At 44.1% G+C, this 25,197-nt stretch overlaps 1 protein-coding gene across 2 annotated transcripts in view; it reads right to left on the reverse strand.

Annotated features, from left to right (window-relative positions):
- SDK1 (sidekick cell adhesion molecule 1) overlaps positions 1-25,197 on the reverse strand; it is a 388,755-nt gene that overhangs the window by 48,259 nt on the left and 315,299 nt on the right. The window contains exons 29-35 of one of the 2 annotated variants that reach the window (XM_071443928.1): positions 18,907-19,101; positions 14,741-14,942; positions 12,809-12,912; positions 10,679-10,749; positions 5,055-5,190; positions 3,119-3,178; positions 1,020-1,121 (exon numbers count right to left, since the gene is read on the reverse strand). In XM_071443928.1, the coding sequence (XP_071300029.1) occupies positions 1,020-1,121; positions 3,119-3,178; positions 5,055-5,190; positions 10,679-10,749; positions 12,809-12,912; positions 14,741-14,942; positions 18,907-19,101 (870 nt within the window). The remainder of the gene's footprint in view (positions 1-1,019; positions 1,122-3,118; positions 3,179-5,054; positions 5,191-10,678; positions 10,750-12,808; positions 12,913-14,740; positions 14,943-18,906; positions 19,102-25,197) is intronic. The other variant, XM_071443929.1, reaches the window with a different exon arrangement.

A 25,197-nucleotide genomic window follows, 5' to 3' on the forward strand; every position in this document is an offset into this window, starting at 1 on the left:
AATAGAATGTTTAATGAGTAATAATGAAATGAATTAGTGCTGGCTTTGATAGCTCCTCCATCCCACAGCCCCGAGACACAGAACAAAGTGCAATCAGCTCCTGTGCTGGGCCAAGCAATGGGAGGGTCGAGCTGCCTCCCCTTGTTGTGAGCTTCAAACGCTGCTGCTGCTGCAGAAATGGAGAGCAGAACTAATGAGGATTTCAGAGCCTGCCTCCCTCCCTCCAGCTGGGATCACCATAACCACAGCCCTGCTGGCAGGAGGGCAGCAGCCATTCCAGGGCTGCCCTTCCCTGCTGGAGTTTCTGGGGGGACAGACTGGCCCGGGGTTCTCTGGGCTCCCACAAAGCACCTGCTCAACTCTTCTGTCCTGATTTCCACCTCCAGCCTTCCAGTGGGGGGAAGGACCTTTTTTGATCATTTTAAAAGGATCAAAAAGGACTCAGGCACCAGGTCCAGATAAGCAAAGGCCTGAACGGTGCCACTGAGCGGGGCTGGATGCAGGGACAGGCTGCACACTCCTGGGAGCACCCAAGCCCTGCTTCCAAAACCAGCACTAAACCAAGCACGTATCTCCTTGCTTCAAGAACACAAAAACACAGCCAGGTGTGGTGCCAGGCAATGCCTCTACACAGAGAGTTATAAAATAAAAGGATCATCTTTCTGAGTCTCCCTTGTTTTGTAGTTTTGTTTCTTTTCCCTTGTGACTTTCCTGTGCTCCGCTTTTCACTTTTTTAACTCAAGTCAATTTTTCCCTCAAGCTTATTTGGTATGAAAAAGTCATCCTCCTGCAACTCCAAAAAGATTTTCTTTTCTTTCTTTCAAATGTCCTTTCTTCCCTCCTTCCTGCAGACCAACTGGTTTTCCAATGGCAAGAAACTGCCAGTGCCTATTCCAGGAGAGTGGGCAACAAAAAACTGTCAGCAATAATGACTGGGGAATTTTTCAAATAATGCCTTTCCTGGACAATTATTGAACACTATCTGGAAAAAGAAATCGACTGATTTTCTTTTCACCTACCTGCTTCACCCACAAACACTTCCACTGGTGTGCTGGTAGGGCTCTCACCAATGATATTATATGCTGTCATTAGTACTTCATATCTCTTGTATTTCTTCAATTCTGAAAAAGTAAAATATTACATATTAATATTATATATTATGATTTATACTGTATTACAGCTATCTTTTAGACTTCAACACCTTTTTATCTCCAGACTTTTCTCTCAGAATAGAGCAGTGGCAATAGAACAGTACAATAGTGCAATGTCTACTTCAAGCCTTTCTGAATTCACACATCACAACAGTATTTGCATCATTTTGAAAGATATTTATGATGAAATGGCAGGATTTTCCAGAATTTCCTCACAGTGTCACTCCAGTAAGAGGAATAATGATTTCTCTCTATTTCTTATGGATAACTAACCAGAGGAACATCTCTAGGTCATTCTTAAGCCCAGAAAATGGCAGGATTTGGCTTTGAATGTCACCATAAGGTCTCCTTTTGATCTGCACTGGTAGGGAGGAGCCTGCCTAGCATTTGCCTAATCCCTGAAATGCTCCTTTGGGGGGGCATTTGGCAACTGCACTGCTCTAGAACAGCTGAAGCAGCTGCAGAGGGAGAGCTGCAGTGGAGAATCTGGAGTCCCATTCCAGGTCCTCCACAGGGATCTTCTCCTCCAATGTGACCACAGCCCAACCATCAATCACAACCAGGAAGGAGAATTTGAAGGCTGGACTCCATTTGACCACCAGGCAACAAATTTCTTTGCTGACACAGAGAAACTACTCTGACAGGTGAGGTGGGAGAGTGAGAGAAGCATGAAAAAATCTGAAAACCCCAATTGTTTGTGGGTAATTAACAGATGCAACGAGGGTGGAGCAGAACTACATCAACGTCATTGAGGGAGGCAGCGCCTGAGTAGTTTCAGATTTTGCATTTTCAGGATGAAAGAATCAATCCTAACAGATAAATTTATCATCTACAATACTTATCAGGGAAATTAGAGTAAGAGAGCAATCAATAATATAAATTGCCCTATTTAAATGAGCATTGAATTAAGACACGCATGGCCAGAGGTCCAAATTTCTCCCTTTGCCAATAATTGTCCCTGCTATCTATGAATCAGAGTCCCCTTAACACAGGGCTGACAGTATGCCATTGGTTTGGTATGGTTCAAAAAGTCTAATTAGGCAAGTTTGTCTAATTTCAGTGTCCCAGAACTCTTTAAAAGTGTTGTGCTCCAATATCTGACTGTGACTTCAGCATCATTCCCCAGTCTCTGGCATACTGTAAATTATACCTAATATATCCCCAATTTTTTAAATGTCATGTCACTAAATTTGGATGGACTGCAAAAGATGGAGCAAGCAAATCAGAAATAACGGTGCTGAGTTCATAAACAAACAATAGCAAGATACACACGTATAGTACTGGGCAGCTTGCACAGGGAAACTGTTTTTTTCTGCCATGAGAAGCCATAAGGGAGATTTTAGTGTTAACTGGATGTGGAAGAAAATGGAACACGAGAGTTCATGCATGCAACTTTCAGTGGGGATCAGGCTTCATTTTTTCTTTTTTTTAGTCCATCACAATCTGTGACTCAAAAGCCTTGGGCAAAACCTATCTAGTGAACCATCAGCACCACAAAGCAACTTGCCTTTTAACTCTGTCGAATGTTATTTTATTCATTTCCAATTGAAAACACCTCTGGAGATGCACATAAATTCATTGGGCCCTTTCTAAATTGGCCTTGTACTCCATGGAATGCCCGAGCATTGCAATACTTGGATCGTAGGACTAATGATGTGATACAGCTAAACTCAGATGGACTGCAGGATATATAGCAAGTGAATCAAAATTCATTTAGCATCAGCAATGCTGGGTTGTTACAGTCACTAATGTTTTACCTTCCCAGCAGCCACATTTTTAAACAGCTACCTACTTGCATCATCGATGTCTCTGTGTGTAGGGGAAGCAAAGGCTTGGAGAAAAAGAAACTGGAGAAAGCCAGAGTCATTAATCTGTGTTGATTTCTGTGGAGGAGAGCCACAGGAGTTTGCCCATGGTATATTTTGAACCATTACAAAGAGTCTCAACTGAAGGCAATGTGCACTTACGTGTTAATTCATACGTCGTTAATGCAGAGCTGCTGTTCACTGTCTTGAAGCTGCTTTGGGCTATTCAGGGTAAGCAAAGCAGAAAGCTTGTTACAGTGCAAGGAAATAGTTATTGCAAATGATGTACAGCAGAGACAGAGGCAAATGAGGCAGCACACCCATACACAGTTTAAGCTTTAGGAATATACCTTGAAGGGCAATAAAATCACATCACTCTTGTAACACATCAAGAGCATCTCGCCCACATGGGGCTGTTTCATTTCCTCCTCAAACAGAGAGCTCACAAATACACAACACAAAGATGTTCTGGCTTTTAGGTTAAATAGAACAAATGAGTAAAAATGAAATGATTTCTAGGGGCGAAAGCTCTCAGTGGTGCATTACATGCTGATTTCTCGAGATGCAAAATTCAAAACCTGGAGAGCTGCAGAGTGCTGAGCTGGAAGCTGGACCACAAAGTGAACACTTACATCAGGGCAGGACCTGTTTCTTTAAGAGTGAATTTGATTTCCCTGAAATTGATTTCACTGAAAGAATTCAAGATTCCTGCTGTGAGTGAATTGTAATAATATGCTAAGCTGTGCAAAACTGTGGGTCAGTGAGGAACAGAGGTGTTCTAAGGCGAGAATTATGAGGAGAAAGAGGGAAATTTATCTTAAAATACATTTGTCTCCACCCCTTGCTCTCTCTGTCTCTTGACTCCCTGGAGAGGTACAGCTTGTTTTTTCTCCTCTACAGTAATTAGGAACATAGCTGCAGGGCCAGACAAGAAGAGGGAAAAGACAAAACTGGTTGGTTTCACAGGCTCCCCATCTTGTGAGAACATCCAAATTCATGATTTCATAATGTACACTGTCAGTCATTCAGTTTTTGTCTGAGAAAAACCCTTCTGCATTCCTACACCTATGAGAGCTTTACATCTCTGTCCTGGTTCAAGCTGCTCAGTCTGAGAAGTCTCATTAGCTCTGACCACATAAGTAAGGTCAGAGTTAGGGGCTTACTTTATATTTAATGCACCTACTTATCCACACCCACATTAAAATTCACTCTTGCTTTTGTGGAAGTCATTTCTATGGGTTCAGGAAAGCATGGCAGATGATATAAGATATTAAAATAGTCTCACTGAACCCTATTCTGCTGCTCTTGGAGTATTATCTTATTCTGAATATTCCAGTGACATCGAAGAGGACAAAAGCTGGTCCCTACATGAGCACATCTCATTGCTGGACCTTATTTTTCAGGCTACTGACTGTTCACATGTCTGCCTCACATCATCTTATTCTGCCTATTCTTCCCTCTGATTTCCTTTCTAGCCTTTATCTAAAAAGCCTTTTCATTTTTTTTCTATTATTCCTCTCCCCTCCACCTTCTTTCCATGTGAGCCATAAATCCCAGTGACTAAAATGGAAAGCAGGCACCTAACAATTCTTGCTCATCTTTGCTATTTTCTTCTAAAATGTGGACAAGCACTTTGAAATTATAAAAATTCTTTTTTAAAATTCTCCTCAGCTGTTTTCCCCATACTGTAAAAAGAAAAACAAAACATCGATTATAAAAACTATTGAAAAAAACCAGCAAGAAAGGAAAAAGTTGCCAGCTGAGGAAAACGAAGTGTCTCTTGTTTGAAGGGAGAACAAAGTGTTCCAGGATAATTATGAAGTGGAGGTAGGGGAAGCAGAAAATCAGAGGGTATGTGGGGGACAGACCATCAATTCCAGAATGCTGGCAGAGATCAGCACAGACCATTACAATGCTGATCACACTCAAGTCACTCGCATTTTTCAGCATCTTCAGGCTGATTGTGTAAAACCTGAATTATTCCCAGCTCTCTTAGACTTACATTTTATTTCCATGGGGCAAGAGGGGGGTGTGCAGTGCCTGGTGTAATGACAGATTACCATTGTGGAGTATTTTAAGGTCCAAAGCACAGGCTTACGTGTGAGCTCTGCTCTCAGGGCTGAGGGGTTCTGGATGGTTTTGGATTCTGTCCCAGCCCCGGTGTCGTAGTCCAGCTCGCGGTAGTAGATGCGATATCCCAGCAGGAGCCCGTTCACACTCTCCATCTTGGGGGGCTGCAAAACACCCACGGGAAGAACAGGCTGGTTAGGATGGGCATGGCAACACAATCCAGCACCAGGGGCAGCGGCTCTGTACTGGAATTATTACCAATAGAGCTGGTTGGGACGTGCCTGAGCTTGGCTGGCCCTTGCTGCTTGACCAAATAGCGGCACTGTGGTGTTTCACCCCACAGACACCCTTGGCTGGCTGGGTGTGTGGTGTTTCACCCCACAGACACTTTTGGCCAGCTGGGTGTGTGGTGTTTCACCCCACAGACACTTTTGGCCAGCTGGGTGTGTGGTGTATCACCCCAGGGACACTTTTGGCTGGCTGGGTGTGTGGTGTTTCACCCCACAGACACCCTTGGCTGGCTGGGTGTGTGGTGTTTCACCCCAGGGACACTTTTGGCTGGCTGGGTGTGTGGTGTTTGACCCCACAGACACTTTAGGCTGGCTGGGTGTGTGGTGTTTCACCCCAGGGACACTTTTGGCTGCCTGGGTGCTGCAGCTGGGCACGTGGGGACAAGTCCAGGCCTGCAGGATCTCTGGTGGTGGCAGGATGGACCCCTAACAGGGGCTGCTCCTGGGGTTTCCCTCTGGCAGAGAAGCTTTGAGGGGATGGTGAAGGAAAGGAGTCGGTTCTGATGGAGGGTTTGGATCCAGAGCTTTATTCTGGCCCTCAGGCCTCTGGATCCAGCACCAGCTCCAACAGAACTCCCTGAGTCCGTGGCTGCTGCTCCTTTAACCCCGGGGAGAGGGGCAGGGAAGGGGCAGGGAGGCACCAAGCAGGGACAGGAGGGGAGGGACAAAGGGACAAAGGACACCTGGATGGCCCAATGCCCCCCAGGGACAGAGGGCATCCTTTGGATCTGCCAATCACTCGAGGCCCTTCTGGAATGCCAGGATTGACAGACAGTGCTGGGAGGGGAAAGGAGAGGTGACTGACACACCTGGGAGGGAATTTTCAAGGGAGGGACCCAAGGTTCTCAGGTAAACTTTGAAATCACAATAGCTCTGTGCTCTGCTAAAACAGACATTTATAACGCACTGGGTTGGAGGTTGTGGGTTTGAAAATCACAATTAAAGGCAACTTTGAGGATTTTGCTCAGCTGTGGCCTTTGCAACAGGTTCTTGACTGAAAAATCCACACAATAAACCAAGCTCCTTTCCTTTTTTGGCCCACAGGAACCTGGGTGGGATGAAAAGTATAAATGAGCACTCCCTAGAAAAGCAGGTTGCCTTCCACCAACACTGGAACAGCCAGTGTCTCACTGCTTCCAAAAGGAAAGAAATTATTTTGTCACCGACAGAATTTCTTCCTTTTTCTTGGGGACTGATCACAGGACAGTCTTCATTTGGCATTATTTTACTGAAAGACTGATGATCAAATAAAAAGGAAAATAAAAAGGAATAATAAAAATTGCTCTGGCTTGGATGAGGAAGACAAAACTAGGTCTAATGACAACCTCATACAGGCATTTAGAGAGAAGCTACACTGTGATGGGCTCTGGTGTGGGCACAGAGGAGAACCAAGGGCTCCTCCATAACAGCTCAGGGCAGTTTGGCACATACAGCCACGGGATGGTGCAAATATGAGATTTTTCTTTCAGCATCATTTTGGGAGATGCTCAAAGACAAAACATCTCAGCAAGGCTTCTCCAGCAGCCCCTCACATCCTCCTTCAGCTACAGATACACAGCTGGCACACTGGAAAGGAGATTTGTATCTGGGTGGCTTGCTTAGGTAGAGACAAAGGGATGCCTCATGTTTTGGAAAAAAATTACTTTCCTGAGTCTAATGCAGGATAAGAACTGCAGAGAAGAGATGCCTTGAGCCATTTATCTTCTAAAGATTCTTTAACTGAAATTTAAGGGGCTGAAAGTATAAATTAAAAGGGTTTTAATGATAATCTTGCCTTTAATCCAAAAAAAATCCCTACCAGCCTTGAGAACTTTACTAAGGAAAAGCATTGTGTAAAAATTAACTGCTGGTGTGAAACACTGTCACAATAGAAGGTAACGCCTCATGTAACTTTAATGAAGAAAGTAAGGACATCTTGACAGAAATGAGGAAGATCTTTGGTTATTCTGCTTCTAGAAATGACATGAATTTTCCATTACTCCATTACAGTGGCAAGAGGAGGGAGAGAACTGTCCTGTCTCAGTCCCAAGGACCTTGCTTTGGGTGAGGGCTGAAGGAATTAAATAGAAAGACTGCAGTTTATGGAAACCAAAAATAGAAAATGACATGAACCAGAGTATAAGGAAACTACACCTGCTCCAGGAGGAAGCTGCCTTCTTTTGCAGCTGTCCTGCACAGAGCCTGCTGAAAGCAACCCAAACTCTCCCAAGCTTTCACTTGCTCTGCCTGGGTGGAGATCTCTTATTCATCATTTCATGCTCATCACTGTGCTCCATCCTCTGGCAAAGCCCTGACCACCTTTCACTGTTATTTGGGATCAGAGTAGAGAACGATGCTGTGGATACAGGATTGTGAGGGACCTCGAGGATCACCAGGGCTGGGAGCTCCCCATGCAGAACCCCATCTGCTGAAAGCCTCTTTCACAGACAGAACAACCTCCAGAAACCAGAACAACCAACCAGAAATGGAGCTGATTCTTCAGCCTCCCAGTGTTCCTGATGGAAGCTGTTCCCAGCCTCACTGCTCGGGTGAAACATTCATTTAATTTCTAATCTAAATAATTCATAGCCAGTTCCTAACCATTTGTTCCTGTGCTAACATTGCCTTTTGGGTTAAATTGTTCTTCTCCCTGTGGGGTGTTTACTCCTGTGATGTATTTTAGAAAGGGCAATCATATTCCCTCTACGACTGCATTTTACAAGGCAAATAAATCAAGCTCTCGTACAACAGCCTTTCCTAGTCTCAGGCTGAGAGCCCCTTGGCCAAGGGACTAAGAAAATAGACCAAATAAAGTGCCAGGTTCCTCTAGGGCTGCCCTGTGATGTTACTGCTCATGGACCAGCTGAAACACTCTCCTGGGCAAGGAGATGAGATGGGGTTACTGGAAATTATCAGTATCTCTCTCCTGATATTGTCTTTTCTATTTTCCAATCTTTTGACTTTCTGTTTCCTGTGTTACACTGAAGTTACTTTAGCCCTGATGGTGCCCTTGCAGAGAAGGGCTCCACAGCACAGCAGTGTCCTTGCCTACCTATTTTAATTCTTCCTATTAATTAAGACTTTTCCTATTTTAATTACTAATAAACTTTTTTTTTTTAATTTAGGAGGAAAAAAAAGTTGAAGTGGAATATCCTGCAGAAGTCAAAAAGGAAAACTCTGCTGAAGCTGAGGAGGACACTGTGACTCCCTGCTCTGCCATGTAACTGCCTTACAAGTAAAGCTTAATTTCTCATTGTGACCCAACACTGATGTTATTGTTTTTATATAAAACAATATATAAAAAGAAAACATTGCTTTCATATGCTATCATATGATTCTCCATTTTTTCCTTCCTTGAGATTAAGGACAGGAAAGCTCAGAAAATAAATAGCTTGCAAACTGTCTCTCTTTTTGCCATGGAAATGATGATTTTTTCCTGGAAAGGGTACTCTGCTAAAAGGTCAGGTCTTCCCCTTCCTATCTGTCTTCTGTGGACAAAACTCTGCTTCTGATGTAATGGATTATTTAGGATTTTGTTGAAGGGCCTGGGGGATCTGCTGAAATAGGTAAAATGGTTATGAGTGGCAGCCCATAATGTTGTACAGAAGTAAGAGAAACATCTTTGTGCTGTTTCTAAAGAGAAATAAATAAATAAAGACTGAAATGTAAGTTTGAGTAATTGTTATCTCTAAGGTAGAAGCAGAACAGTACATGATCCTGATGTTAAGTGTAACATCCTCCAGAACATTTGAAATAACCCTGCATTATTGATACAACAGACCTCACTGGAAATTACTTATTTTCTTCCTCCTTTAAATTTAAAAATAATGGACTGATTGGACCAAGCAGCTGAAAGCCCAGATAGTGCATCAAGAATTTGTTTTGTGAATTATTAACACAGCTCAAAGTTAAAAATTTAGCTTTGCTTGGAAATCCACTCTCCCATTTAGCTTGACTGCTGTTTTCAGTTTACATTATTTCTTAGACACTGCTGTGAAACTTCCTCTTAATTGGAGGCTATTGTGGGACTTCAAGATTTTTGTTTATTTGAAAAATATAGTACGGTTGAATTACCAGGACCTATTAATATACATGTGGTAATGACATATAATCGCCCACAACTCCCTTGAGATGGCTCTGGCACAACAACCCCATTTCACTTTCATGAAATGAAAAGCATCCAATTACCTAAACAACCACCTATTTCACATTAACTACACACCAGCAATCAGTCAGCTGGGGGAACGTGTATTTCTGTGGTCCATCGTGCCTCACATCCTCTTTGTCCTCTCTTTCTGCTCTTTTTTCCCCTTTGCTGGGGGCTCTTGTTGTAGGTGGGGAGGTAGATTTTCATCTCTCCGTAATTCCTCTGGTAAAACTGCTCAACATGTCTCCTATTTGCTTAACATGCTGTAAGCAGTGCTGCTGCTCAGGATTCTCCTGTGTGAGCTGGGGCCAGGCAGATTTTCAAGTGCTGCTGCACACCAATAAACACACCCTCATCCATATATTTTTCTTCCAAAAATGCAAGGAGTCCCATCTGTACTGTAAATGCATATGTACATTTTTCACTATAATGCAATCTGTCCAAAGTCATCCTTATGATGTTTGTGGGGCATTGTCTGGGGAGCAGGGTGGGCAGAGGCTCTCCAGGATGGGTTATGGATAATGTGCAGTGCCCCGCTGGGGTCCCTCTATTAATGCCCACTCTGCAAAAAGAAACCTCAGGCACTGGATCACAAAATGTTCCTGCATCTCCCAGAAGGCCAGGTCTGAGAGATAAAGGAAGGCAGAGGAAATGACAATATAAAATGCAGACTTGACACAAATACTTCCCCATCCAACCCGGAGAGACTGCAGAGAGCTCAAACTTCCTTTCTTTTCTCTGAAGAAACTCAATGTTTCCCTCTCAAAGAGTCAAGAGGGCATGTGGAGCTCCTCAGAGGTATGAATGGGATCTCAGGCACTGATCTCAGGCTTCTGATCATTCCAGCAGCAGGAGGAGGCTGTGCACAACGTGAGCTTTTGATTACCTGATCTTACCAACACCATCTCTGTGGAGTGTTTTCTGTGTAAAGATGCACAACCATGGAGAGCAATGAAAGGGCAGGAGAATCTGACAAGAAACAATCTTGGACATGGCTACAGGCACTCCTTTACCAGTGCCCCAGTGGGGCACAAAGTGAAAACAACTGACAGGAATCTCCATTCATTGCTAAAATTTATGCTAGATCAGGCAAATAAGGAAGTAGCTGCAGTCCTTCAATGTCAGTACAATACTTTCAGCTCAAGAAAATGTCCCTGGCAATGTACCCTTAAATTCAACAAGTCAAAGCAACCAAAAAATTGTTCACAGGAACATCAGAATTTTTCATTTACCTACCTGCCACTGCACAAGGACAGAGGAAGTCGTGTGGGGAGTTACTAACACAGAACTGGGTGGTTCATCTGGAACTAGAGAAAAAGAAAACAAAAGCAGTTACAGCAAGAGAGTGAAAAAGGGACAGCTTTTGTTTCATTCATCGAGTTCTTTTTCTTCACTGCTGAATGAAATCTAGCCCAGCTGCTTCATGGTGGTCCCAAAAGCAGTGTGGTGGATGAGGATGTTGGAGCCCAGGGAGAAGCCAGGCTCTCCTTTTACAAACCTTGCTCTACCTGGGGCCTTGGCAGCTTGAGCAGAGCAAGAAGAGTTCAGGGCATAAACCTGGAGGAAGCTGCAGCAGCCAGCTGCTCACAGACCACCAGATGCCCATCTGTGAGAAAGTTAAACCAGCTGTTTGCTGGCTCCAAAGGGTGAGAAAAGTACACCCTGAAAAATTCAGGAGATTTTTTGCTACCTTTGGGGCAAGCCTGCCTTGAATTCAGGAGTGTGTGTCACATAGCCACACATTATTTTAGTCAGGACAGCTTGATTTACCACAGGTTAACCCTTTCCTATGCCCATGGCCTGTGGCACTCCCAGACACTCCACAGCAGCTCAAAGACACCAAGCAAAGGCTTATCAGGAGCTCACAGCCCTCCACAGTGCAATGCTCAAGTGGCAGCACCGGGGCTGCTCAGCAGAATAAATGCTCAGTTTGTTGAGGAGGTGAGAAGCTTTCACAGATTTTTCCCAGCTGTATTGTGAGGAGGCCAAGCACAACTCTGGATCCACTGTAGCTAAATTCAAAGAGAACTTAAAATGAAATTTTAAATTCCAAACCAGTGAGTCAGTGCTGCCTCATTAGCACCTGTTACAGCCTGCACTGACCCTGCTGCTGCTGTGCAGGAAGGTGGAGAGTCAGGATGCCTTTAAGGGGCTGCTTAGCACATTGGTTAGGTACTAAATGGGTTCCTGTTTAACATCCCACATCCCTGAGCTCTGTTCTCTCTCTGGTCTTCTGATTTCAAGATCACATCCCCTGGAAAAATGGCTTCCTATTTTTATATGTCAGTGTTGTTTCTAACTCATCACTCCTTGCTCTGTAGGAAATAATTCCTAACACCATATATATATATATATATATATATATATATAACCATAGAATGGTTTAGGTTGGGAAAGACCTCTAAAATCATCAAGTCCAACCATTAAGTCAGCACTTCCAAGCCCACTGCTAACTCATGTCCCCAAGTGCCACATGTACATGCCTTTAAAATACCTCCAGGGATGGGGACTCCACCACCGCCCCAGGCAGCCTTTGCCAGTGCTTGAGGAACCTTACAGTGAAGGAATTTTCCCCAATATTCAATCTAAACTTCCCCTGGTGCAACCAGGCCATTTCCTTATGTCCTACCACTTCTTATTTGGGAGAAGAGATTGACCCCCACCTCATAGCACCCACATATATATCTTTATCCATGTATGTATCCTAGGATTACCCAATTTCCCAGGGTAAAAGCACATACTGATGCTTTCTCGTATTTTGCAGAGTTCTTTTCTCCATTCAAGACATCAGAGCTACTTCTGCATTCAGGCATCGACTTTATACAATCAAGGAATTAGAAGCTGATCTCTAAGGCTAAAAATAAAAGCCTTGTCAATGTCATTCACAGTTTATTAGTCCTGATCTGCAGGATTAAATGCTCATGTTTCCAGGAGCTTCATACTCTTTCTTACTTATACCTCAGCAATTTTGCCATTCTGCAGACTGACGTGGATTGTGAGGGGAAAACAATTGAAGAAACTTCTTCAAATGTATGCAGGGCTCTACATTTATTTTTAATGCTCTCTTGTAAATTATTCAATTTCTGCAAAGATAATGGTTAGTGCAGAGTTTGGAAGCCAATCAAACAAAGTTTAAATTCATTTTGGGACTCCTGAAAGTATGATTCATTATCAGAGGGCACGGCAGGACACTTGAAGGCTGCATGTTAATTCAGCCATATCTCACTGCTACCTGTGTCAACTTCCTGTGGACAAAACTGCTTTGCCTGTTGGTTTTCACTCCAGCCTCCATGGAGAACACCCTGCAGCGGCTCCAGGAGCCCTGGGGAGCCCCCAGTGTGTCTCCTCCTCCTCCTCCTCCCTTACCATCCTGCAGGGTGGTGACCGCCTCGGTCTCCGCGCTGAAGTCGCTGTCCCCGATGTCGTTGGTGGCCTTCACTCGCAGCTTGTAGGAGGTGAACGGGTTCAAGCTGTGGAATGGGGAAGACAAGGCTGAAAAGGGGATGAAATCTCCCTCCCTCATCACAGCTTGCCTCCACAGAAAACCTGCCCACCAGAGTCACTGAGCAGTTTGTCTCCTCTCCCCATCACCTCTTCTCTGCAGTTTCCCCCTGTCTCCCACCCCTCTGCCATCAGCACCTTCCCAGATGAGCCCTGCCCTGAGTTCCCAGACACACTCATTTATTGCTGAATAAATGAGACCACCAGAACACAGACCTGAGGCTGCAGCTCATGGAGCAGCCCACAGCTGGGGCTTGCTATCTGAGTTCTGCATGGCTGTGCAGAGCCTGGCTTCCAAGGTGCTTTCCTGAGATATCCTCCAAAGCCATCTGGGTCAGCCCATCCTCCGAGCATGGATGGGCAGGACAGGTGGGGAGGAGGCAGGAGACGTGCCCAGGGTCAGCCAGGGCCCAGCAGGCTCTGGAATTCAGAGTGCCAGCTCCTGACTAATCCCCTACACCACACCACTTGATCAGTGCGTTTTGCTCCTGCTGAATCCCAAATTAATGCCATTACTTGGATTATTTAATAAAGACGGTGACAACAGGTTCCCTGCAGCTCTTTTATCTATGTGGTGCTTTAAGATATGCAAAGAGTGATTTCCAGCTGACATAACCTTGCAAAGATGATTCTGTCTTGGCTTGGCAGGGGAGGTGAAGGGGAGGCTGCCTTTGGAGTCGCAGGCAGAGGTTTGAAATGCAGAGCTGTAACTTACAGGGGATTTCACTAATTAATTGGTAGTGTCTAACCATTCACTGGCAGATGGAACACTGACTACAAACCCAGGTTATTTGTAAGGAATGATTAAACATCAAGGATAATGCATTCTGATGGGCAGCACTCTCACATCCATGACTCTTCTGGACTTCCACAGGAAAGTGCTTCTAGCAAGGGAGAGAGGAAATCTCTTTTAGCAGTGCCACCCTGTCAGGACAGAATTACTTACCTACAGCAACTTGATTAATGTGAATCATCCTTTTTGATCTTTTGTTTTCAGTCATGCCAATGTCAAGTATAAGTGACACAGATGGTTTTCTTGTTTTTGCATGTTTTGACTGGAAAGATCCTGGCACGAAACCAGTGAGCTGCCATATACCACAGCCACTAATGCTTTTAATAACAGACCCAAAAAAATCTCTATCTGAATGCTCAGAATACCTGATTCTAAAACCTAAAGCTCACAGCCTTTTAGAAATAATCTGATTTGTACTGGCTCGTCAACAGAGGAAATGGACAGCAAAACAAGTACCTGCTCGTAGACATTCAATTACTTCTGCTGATGTTACAAGGACTTTAATTACACCAGTATTGCAGAGGATATAATGAAGCCTGAATAACAAAGTTTAAACATTCTGATGCTATCTATAAACTTCAGTATGGAAAATACAGATAAAAATGGTTCTCATTTCATCTGGAAAAGCTTATATAGAGATAATTGCAATGCAGCATTCGGAGTTGATTTTAACATCAGTCACTGAAAGGATTTTTAACTAGTTGTATTTTACAGAGCACTGTGTAGCTACATATGATTTAGCCTGAGTAGTGTTATCTGTAGTGTTGAGCTTCCAGGAAAGGCTTCAAAAAGATGCACTGCAGTCCAACTTTAATTAGATTTATTGCATGACCTTCAGCAAATCTCTCAACTGCTGTTCATAACACCACCTCTAAAATGGGAGCAGTGGCCTCACTTAACCTCTCTCCCCCAAAAAGAACATGAAGCTGAGTGATGCTTGTTTTGGTTTCCTAACTAGTGGGAAAGTGTGGGAATTTCTGTGCTAGCCTGGGATCACGTGGTACCTTTCAATAAGGCAGGATGTGGCCTCGTGGCTGATGGAGGAGGAGTAGGTTTGCCAGTCCCCGTGTGGCAGCTCCCGCACTTGGACCGTGAAATATCGGATTGGAGATGATCCATCGCTGCCAGGAACCCAGGTCAGCACCAGGCTCCGGGAGGACACGTCAGCCTGGGGGGTCATCACCTGTCTGGGAGGTGCTGGTCGCTCTGCAATCAAACCATAATTTAGCTGCTTTGAGAGGAAATTCAAAACAACATGAAATGAGACAGCCTGGTCAGATTTTCACAGTGGTAAAGCCAAAGGGCATTGAATTTTTGGATTTGCCATGTGAAGTATACAACCATCCCATTCCTTAGCCTTCTACTGCAAGGAGGAGCAGTAAAACTGATTTTTATCTCCCTGCATCAAAGGCCACTGCAGGATATAAACCTTCCTCACAGCAGACCTCAAACTTGGGGGGGGTCTTGACCTGGCAGGTTAAAGAAGAATCATCAGGGCTGGCAGCCAAGCAAAGCAAGGCAATCTTTAATGAAACTCAGCTGTGCTTGTGGCTACAATTGCTCTTTTGACAGCATCTGTGTGTAAAGCAGCTCCCTTTTTAACCTGTTCTTACTCCTTGGTACCAGGAACTCTGTTCTTTCTATGCTATGCAGGGTCCTCTTCCCCCTGCTGAGGCAAGAGAAGAGGTGGGCTGGAACAGGCTGTTGTGTGGCAGAGTCCAAGCACACACAGCTGATGCTGAATTCCTGCACCAGGCAAGGAACCAGGAGGCATCAGCAGCTCCTGATGCTGCTGCTTCCAAACCCCAGCCTGGAACCAGCACAGAGCTGGGGCTGGAGCACCTGCTGCAGGTCCCTTCCAGAGCTCCCCAACTCTTCCCTTCATACCCACTGACCTTGAACCTGCAAAGTCAGACCAGCCATGCTGAGGGAGATCTCTCCAGAGTAATTACCCTCACACCTCTGGGATGAGCAGGGAATGGCAATGCAGGTGTAAGCATGCCAGCCCCCAACTGTTTCATTACAGATCTCCTTTCCCGTCACCGCATCTCCGCACTCCATCGATTTCAATAGAGAAACTCTATAGAGTGAGGAATAATTGTTTAATTGTTTATCATGAAGATTATTGATTCTGATTAAAATGTGTGGCATGTAATAAAGCAGAAATTGATTGGAGACACCGCAGTGACTTGCTTTTGAGAAGCAATTCAATTCAACTTCATCAGCACTTGTTTCCATAAACACACCTCTGCCTGCCTGATTCCTCACAGCTCCGTGCGGCCAGCGCTTCATTTCCCTGCCATCCCCTACAACCATTTCCTGCATGTTTTGGCATTTCTCTGCAGCCTGCTCTCGCTGACATCAGTGCCCAAAGACTTGTAAGCTATTAGCTGGAGGAAGCCCTGGGTGCCAGCAGCCTGCGAGCAGCGGCACGACGCGAAAGGTCAGTGCCTTACACTGACAGGCGGAGACAGGGACGTGGGGTTATTCCATGCCAGGGAGGGAGAGTCATGCAGGGATTTTATACATTCTGCTGATAAGCTCTGCACTTTTGGGCAGGTCAGATCTTGCAGTTAGTCTCCCATGATTTGGTTTCTTTCTGCTGCTTATGGGAGATCTTAAAATCTCCCGTGTTACAGGATATACTCCCTGACTGTTTGTACAAACCCATTAGTATAAAGAGTTTATTTATGGGAGTTTAGCCACAAGCAAATGCTAAGGTGAGACTGTCAGTGCAGGCTGGAAAGGCCACATGACTCTATAGACTACTTTTGATTTCTTGCTACATTTCAGTTTTTTAACTCAGCTCTGCCCTGATCACCAATGTTGACTATTCTGAAGTGTAGATTCAAAGCACTGCAGTAGAGGCTTTGGAGAATACAGCCACAATATAACTTGGGATCTATAAATCACAGGCATCACTGCAAAATGTAAAGATTTATACTGGGATTAACCAAGGAATTTACAAGGGCAAGAGTGACTAATTTTGTTAATTTTCAAGAGAATTTTTGTGTCTGTCTACCTTAGTATCAAGGTCTATGAGGATTTTAAATACATCTTTATCAACAGGAATAAGATCTCTTTTCATTCTAGAATATTTATTGTCATGTATACACATTTCAGGTTAATTTCTTGTTAGCAAAATAGCTGCACTGGATTTCTTTATCATCCCTTTTTATAATTTCTTATCATCCCCTTTTATAATTCTTGCTGATGTGAGAAAACACATTGTTGTCCTTATACTTTATATGAGATCAGCAAACTTGTGGTTCCCAAGCACGTAGAGACCCAGCAGAGTTGTCCATCAAAAAGAGAAAGGGATCATGTTACACTGTGATTTGGGTACTCAAGATAACCCTAAAGCATTGATAGCAGCAAGGGATCACTGTTCCCACAGTGCAGCTGGGAGTTCTGCCTTGAGCTGTGGTGCATCCTTGTGCACAGTCTGGGGAATCTCAGCACATTTTATTGAGCAGGAGAGGCTCTGAGCTTTGAGAATTCACATTTTTTGGCATGGTGGGTTTTTTTGGAAGCCTCTAGATGTCAGGCTTTGAACCTCTCCTTTGACAGCAATCAGACAGGGTGGGAGAAACCTTGAGCTGATAAATCTCTTTGATGGACAGTACCTTAAGCAGAAGCACTTCCAATTTCCTAATACATCTCCAGAGGTTCTTTCTCTGAGGAGTGCACTGTTATGCACTGGGAAGGCTGCACATGACCTGCAGAACTTTGCCAGAGGGAATTTTAAACCCAACCAAACAGGCCAGGAGTAGTTGAAATGCACCTCACAGGCTCTTACTCTTGGTAGCTGAACATCAACTTCCTCTCTTCTTACAAGTGTTAAAATAAAAATAATGAGGAAGACATTGCTGGTAAATACAATGGGAGATTCTTACTCTTGCAATAAATGATGTGCAAGGTGTAGAAAGGACTTTAAACAAATGATTGCTTATCAGGAACATTTTAGAAAATAAAAGCAAATGTCATTGATTGCATTATAGTGCACCAAGAGCAGGCCCACAAGCACATGCAGAAATTCTAACAGTTGAAAGATGTCTGTGGAGGTCTGGCCTGGTGACCTGCTGGAGTGTGCTCCTCTCAGAACTGTGACTTTTATAAGGCATGGGAGTTGTATGGTTCTAGTTTTTGAGGGAGAATTTTACTCAAAAAATATCAATATCCAGACATAGCACAAAACCCAGTGGTGCTGGTAGAGTTACCCTGGCTTGTTTTGATTTTGCCAGCTCAAGAGACCAGATACATTCTTTGCAGTGGAACATGGCCTATATGCAAGACAAGGGAAAAACTCACACTCTTGTTCTCCACCAATATTCAGCAATATATTCCCTTTTATCTCTGAATAAAAAAAAAATTAAAAATCTTCATGCACAAGTAGAAAATGCAAATTTTTTAACTATAGCTCAACAGATCAGTTCTAAAAGTGGAGGAATGAGCAGTTCCTTGAGCCAAAGCATTAAAAACAAGCAGCGATGCAGAGCGGATCCTGTAATACCTTACACGTCTTTCACATTTTGGTACATTTGGTATCAAAGCATCTGGTTTCATTTACACACACATATAAATGCCACCTTCTAGATTCCCTTCAGAGCAGAACTTGCCTGGAGAGTCAGGATGCAAACAGCCATTTAATGGCTGATGCAAGAGGCAGAAAAAGTCTGGGCAATCCAGATGCAAAGGCTCTGCTGGAGCGTGTGGCAGTGAAAGGCCAGAGTAATTACAAACACATTAGGTCAGGGCTGAGGCACAATGGAGGAGCTGTGGAGAAATTCTGCAACACCACTGCCTCTCATTTTGCGTTCCCTAATCAATATAATTCATCCATCACTTACTTTCTTAAGATTGCAATCTTTCTAGAAAACGAGAGAGCTAAAAAAAAAAAAAACCAAAACCATCTGACTGCAAAAAGAGGCTGCACATGGCCAATATAGCAGCTGATGGAAAAATCAATTCCAACAGCCCGGCAGGTTAGAAGAACTGTGTCTCATAAAAGTCAGCCTTGCTTTCTCAAATCATGATGCTGCCATGGACTGGGGCAGGTTTATGGGGAGAGAAGGAGGAGGTGTAGCCTGCTATTAAAATCCCCCAAAGTGCAGTGCAGGCTCCAGAGCAGGCACAGAAATTCCCTGAGCCCACAGCTTGCAAGCATTACCTCGTTTCTCCGTGGTGATCACTGTGGCTTCCAGAGGCTCCCCCCAGCCCTGCCTGGTCTTGGCAGATGTCCTGAAGATGTAGGCTGACTCTGGGCTCAGGTCTGTGGCCGTGAACTGCCGGACTGTGGAGCCAACCTCCACCGTGGTGAACTTGTTGGGGCTGCTGCTGGCCAGGCGGTAGGCAACCTGGTACCCTGCAGACAGAGAGGGGAAAAGGCTCAGCTGGCTTCTCTAGCAGGGACAAAAGAGCACAAGCACTATTAGTTTGTCCTAATTACATGCTTATCTGAAGTCGGGAGAAAAGTAATTTACTGCCTTTGGTGTTATACAGCTCTGCTTTTTGGCAGATGCCACACACCGTACAAAGGAAATCACACACGAGGCTCTGCTGGATACAACTGCTATGAAACTGAGTTCACTTTCCATTCCTTAGGCCAACAAGATGCAAAAGCAGTTTAATCCTTCCTGGGCATTCTGGCACCTTTTTGGAAAGCAAAGGAACAGAGCTGGTGCAATGTGTCACCTGACTGAGGCGGTTCAAAGCAACACTCCAGTTCCAGCTTTCCAACCCACCCTCACAGGTTGTTCTGCCCTCTCCCAGTTTCAGCACTGGCTCAAATTCAAGGTTCTTCAGCTGCAGCTCCAGCAGCTAGACTGACCAAATCAGGCAGCCTTCAAACTGCTCCAGACAAAGCTTGCTCCTCCTTTCTGCAAGTGCTTTTCCCTCAGCAGTGAGTGCCAGAACTGCCAATAAAGCCACCCTTCTGTCATTCAGCATCGCTGCCCTTGCCCAGAGCCCGAGGAAGGAGCCTGCGAGCTCTGTGGTCCTGCTTCAACCAGGCAGGTCCCCATAATCAATTTTGCTGATGCCTGTAAGTGATAACCCCCCTTCCACCCTGCCTGACAATCAGGAGCTCACAGTTTAGCCTGGGTTATTAATGATTCCACTGTGCAAGGAGGGTTTCCAGGGTTCTTACGCACCACTAGCGACAACTGTCCCCCAAAGAGGGTCTGCCAAATGTTCAAATCTATTCTGTAAACCCAGCAATTCAATCAGGCTCTCACTTCTGGAGCTCAATGGTGACTTCCAGTCCAGCAGCTGACTTCCAAAATCAATTAATAGCAGAACTGATGTGGGGTTTTATTGCCCGAGCTGAATGTATGATTAAATGCTCCATGGACTTACACAGGGCAGAGCACAGCCAACAAATCCAAATCAAACCAGCTGAAAACAAAACAGTCATGGCACAGATCTGCCAACCCTCTGCTCACCCTCTGAATGACAAAAGAGGACTGCAGCACCTGAGCCATCTCTTTCTCATGGAATTAATATCCCAGCTAGAGTTTGAACTCCCACCACATCTTGGCTGTAACAAGACCAAGGGAAGCCAAACCTGGCATGGTTCATTTGGGAAGGTCAGTGCATGAAATCTGAGGGGCTGATCTTACCTCTGGCTATTAGAGAAAACCCAATGACATTTATTTCCCATTGTGAATATGCCACAATTGTCACATTGCCACTCACAGGAAAGGCCTGAAGTTCCTGCAGACCCTGGAATCGATGCCACTCGCGTGTGGCGCACTTTGCCACAAACAGTGGAATTTAATTGGGATACAGATGGTATTAATTTTGTTGTGCTGACTCTCACAGTGCCACTGATGATGCACCAGGGTTTCTTTGTTTTTTCTTCTCTGGCAGCTGCTTGGGGACATGGGGCAGCAGTCATGGCTGCTTCATGTGGAAGAATTTGCACTGACACCTCGAGGAGTGACTCAGCTTTTCCGAGCACTCGTGGCTTCAGCCTCAGCTCCCCCAGGCTGTGGTTGGTTTAATCCTACAGGAACATTTCCACAGCTGGGTGGACAGCTTTAGATTTCTTCAAAGGCTGGCAGTAATGTCCTACAAGGAGTGCCTGAGGACTTTGGGCTTTTCTCACCTGGAGGCTGAGGGGTAAGCACACAGCTCCCTGAGGAGGGGGTGTGGAGAGGGAGGTGCTGATCTACCAGGGTGGTAAAACACCTTGGAGATATTCAAGGTCAGGTTGGACATGGTTTAGAACAACCTTTATTAGTTGTGAATGCCCCCTGCAGGGGGGTAGGACCAGATGGCTTTCAAAGATTGCTGCTAACCCAAACTATCTGGGTTCTGTTATCTCCCTGGGACTGATAGGACACGTGGGAATGGCTCAAAACTGCTTCAGCCAAGGTTCAGACTGGACATCTGGAAGAATTTATTAACAGAGAGGGTGGTCAAACCCTGGAACTGCCTTCCTGGAGAGGTGGGCAATGCCCCAAGCCTGTCTGTGTTTAAAAACCATTTGGATGAAGCCCTTAATAATGCTGTAACTTGGTCAGCACTGAACTGGTCAGGCAGCTGGACTGTTAATGATTGTTATAGGTGCCTTCCAACTGGAATAGTCTGTTCTGTTCTATTCTATTCTAATCAATTAAAAAGTCCCCTGATTTTTCAGTGCTCCTGAGTATGCTTAGATCCCAGCAAAGTCTTGGAGTCTTACACTTTCAACATTTCATTCTTTCAACTGCAAATTATCTCCTTTTATCCATGGGACTAGTTCTTCCATTACTGGTCCAATATATTTCAACAAAGTATTTCTGTACCCTTAATGCTGCAATATTTTGATCTTTTTTTAAAGTCCACAAAAAGACAGAGAGCAATGGGGAGAAGGAACTGATATATATGATCTTTTTTGTTTATATTGATGTGAAGAATGTGGGAGTGAAAACCCCAGTGCAGGATCTTAACAAGGAGGAAAAAATAGTCAAAGAAAAGCACTGGGGAAATTTTTACAGAAGCAAGATGAAGGAAAAAGCAACTAAGATGGCTAAAGAAGCTTGATAAAGGGATATAAGACGCAAAGAATAAGACCTGGAGGGAAACAGAGAACATTAAAAGAATAGAAAAGTTGATTTATCTAGTTATTAAAAGATAAGTATGATATCTGGGACATATCCTTGTCGAGTAATTTCCTCTCTTTTCTAGACCTTTGTAAAATATGAAGTGTAGTTAAAATGTAAGGGGGGAATAGAAAGATAACTATTTACTACTAAATGGTGGCAGTCATGCTGGAAAGCAATTACAAACACACCCAGATTAGGCAAAGGAACACATACATATCTAGGCCATTACAATATCTTACACAAGAGTGAGTCTGTGGCTAGTGAAATAATTAATTTAGCTGTGAGAAAGAGGAAATCACTTGTCATAGCCTGTCTCTGTGACAGGCTCTGCAAACTCCCTCTCCTTGCATCCCTGTGAAAAACAGCACCAGCTTTCACTGTCCCCTCCTACATCTGCTGTTGGCTCAAAGTCTGAGGAAATATCTGTTCTCCTGAATTTACATGACCAGAGCCATCACCTTAACAGACTTCCTAAGAAACTCAAAAGCTCCATAGGTCTGATTCCAAGGCAAATAACCAAGCTCTACACCTGAACTCAGCTCACTTTTATTGCTACCTACAACCCGCCTGAGAGACACCCAGTACTTAAGTCTGACCCCCTGCACCTCCTGTTAGACAGTTTGGGACAATGAGGATCCAGACTGGCATAAAAAGCATTACTTTTATTTTTTCTGAGTGGCACAGAAGACTCAGTACTTAAAGTACAACTTGGATAATAACTAGGGCTAATGCAAGATCAAAAAGATAAAATTATTAAGTTGATGAATTTCAGCAACAAGGGATAGGAGAAGAAAGGAAATGTTAAGTGAAATCAAACGAGGCAAATCAATAGAGGTAAATGGAAAGTGTTCAAAGAGAAATTAATGTATGCTCGAGGGCTATAACAGGCAATTGCTGCAGTGGAGGAATGAGCAGCTTCCTTTCCTTGCTAGATTATGACAATAAGATGTTGCAGATATCTTAGGGAAAAAAAAGTAAAAAATCAAAGGCTATGAATGAAAGTATAGCCTTTAAAAGGTGATTGGAGCAAACTTTTTTGGGAAAGGAATATCTTACAGAATGTGAAATAGCTGGATAGTCAATAAGGATTCATATTATTTTCTTAACTTTTTTGCCATACAGCATTAGATCCCAAATCCCTTCTGCTATTGGGAGTGCTGCCACTCACCAGGCCAAAACAGCATTAAAAACCTTCCCGAAAAGATCAAGTCTTCAGGAGTTTATTTATTCATTGAAACTTGGCTTATTTGTCACTTCAGCATCTTTTTGAGCATTTTTTTGGACAAGTGCAAGCAGTTCCATGAGCTGCACACTTCCCAAACTCAATAAATGGCAGCTGCCTGTTAAACGTTGGGTCACCGCAACAGAGCCGCCGGATTCCCCGAAGCAAACAGGCGGCAGGAGGGTGACAACACCCCATGAATATCAAAAAGCTTTCAAGCTCATCACCATACAAAGCCCTTCAAGAAGTGACAGCACCCGTTGGTGCAGGCCACGGTGCAGCAGAGATACAAACAATTATTAATTTGTCACAGAACTCGGGGAGAGCTGAGCGATACCACGAGGTTACGCTCGGCGCGGCGGAGCAGCAATCCGGTTTGTTGATTTTCCTGCTTATCTGTTTTAGGGCCAGCGGGTGTGCAAATGCAGCCTGGGATCAAAATAGGAATTTGCAAACATGGATTACATCCAATTTTGGTTCTAATTCTCAACGGGGTTCTTACACTTTTTTTTTTTTTTTGCAATAAGCTCCAGGTAAATGCTAAATATGAGGATACCGTGAGGAATACTAACCAGGGCCTGGGAGGATGTGGGTTAAGCTCTCATTTTCAGGGGGAGCTCATAGCTTGAAGTGCACAAATGCACATTCATGCTTCATTTATCTTTAATAGTATTTGAGGGAACTATGTGGGTGCTGGCTGAACTGAGTGCAGAGAGGAAGACAGAGTGAAACCTCAGATGGTTGGAGAAACATTCCCAGAAGAAAAAAGGGAAATATCTCACAGTCTTGCATGGTAAAATATTTAAACAAACAAACAAGTGGTTTTCCCTCATGGTGCCTGCCAGTATTTCATCCTGCTAATCTCTCTCTGAAATGCTAGAACATGTTTTTATATAGATTACAAAAATGTTAGCTGCAAAGGTGCGTGTATGCTCAGAGGACAAGGCAGCCAGAACAGGAACATTAGTTCAAAGGCTCTGAGTATAAGTCGCTCTTGCAAAGCAAGTGGTTTTTCTTTTGAGCCCCAGGAGTGAATAGAAGGGCAGCACACAAAATTATGTTCACTTATTTTTCCCAATGACTCCACTTTGGTGCACTTGACCAGAGGGATGGAGTGGTGTTTTGGAGGTTCATTATAGTAATGAGATGTAAAAAGTGTACAGGGAAAAATAAAAACCCAAAACTCCCCAAATTTGCAGCCTGTCCTTAGAACGCTACACAGAGTTTTTATCTATTTTTGAAGCACGGTTCACTTCTTAGGAAAGATCACAGAAGTACCCAGCATGAGCAATTTTCCCTTTTTCTCTCTTTGGCAGCTAACTACTTCTTCCAGGAACCTCAGTATTTCTACCATTGAGAAAATAAAAGTAAGAACTCTTGAATAAAGACAATGGACTTCAAAGAGGTGGATGGGGGGGACTGGCAGGTAACATCCCCCTGGGAAGGAATTCTAAGGGAAAAAGGAATCCAGGTTAGCTGACCATTTTAAGAGACAAAAAATATGGTACAACTATTCCAACACAGACAAAAGATGTTAAGAGGCCAATATGTTTGCATTCAGAGCTCACTAATGACCTGAAAATCAAAAGTGAATTGGACAAAAAGTTGAAACAGGACACAGGTCTAAGGGAGTGTATAAATAGACAGCACAGGCACATAGGGACAAAATCAGAATGGCCAAAGAGCAAAGTGAGTTATCACCTGAAGGGAAGCAAAGGCAATGAGAAAGATTTCATAAATACATTAGAAATCTGAGGGAGAGAAGGAGAACAGGTCAGCCAGCAGGAAGAAAAAAAATGAGCACAAGACAGGTGAGGCAGAGAGGGAAGGAAGGACTGGTACCTGCATTGCTGCATTTTCACACACAACAAGAAGTTGGTGCTGACAAGATCCTCCATACAAATTAAAAGTGACAACAATGTAAGTAGGGATGCAGGCTGGAATGGAGAGCAGGTTAACGAATATTTAGTTAAGCTGGATGTAATCAAGTCAGAAAGGCCTGATGAAATTTGCCCTGCAGAGATGGAGCCATCTCTAAATAATTAGCCATTCTCATCCAGGACTTGTGGACGACAGGTGACATCCCAGAACATTACAAAAGGGCAAACAGAGTACACCATCTTTTAAAAGGAGGCAAGACTGACTAAAG

This window comes from Agelaius tricolor, unplaced genomic scaffold (assembly GCF_023055355.1).
Source record: "Agelaius tricolor isolate 1412-34295 unplaced genomic scaffold, bAgeTri1.0.p SCAF_19, whole genome shotgun sequence".
Classification (NCBI taxonomy): domain Eukaryota; kingdom Metazoa; phylum Chordata; class Aves; order Passeriformes; family Icteridae; genus Agelaius; species Agelaius tricolor.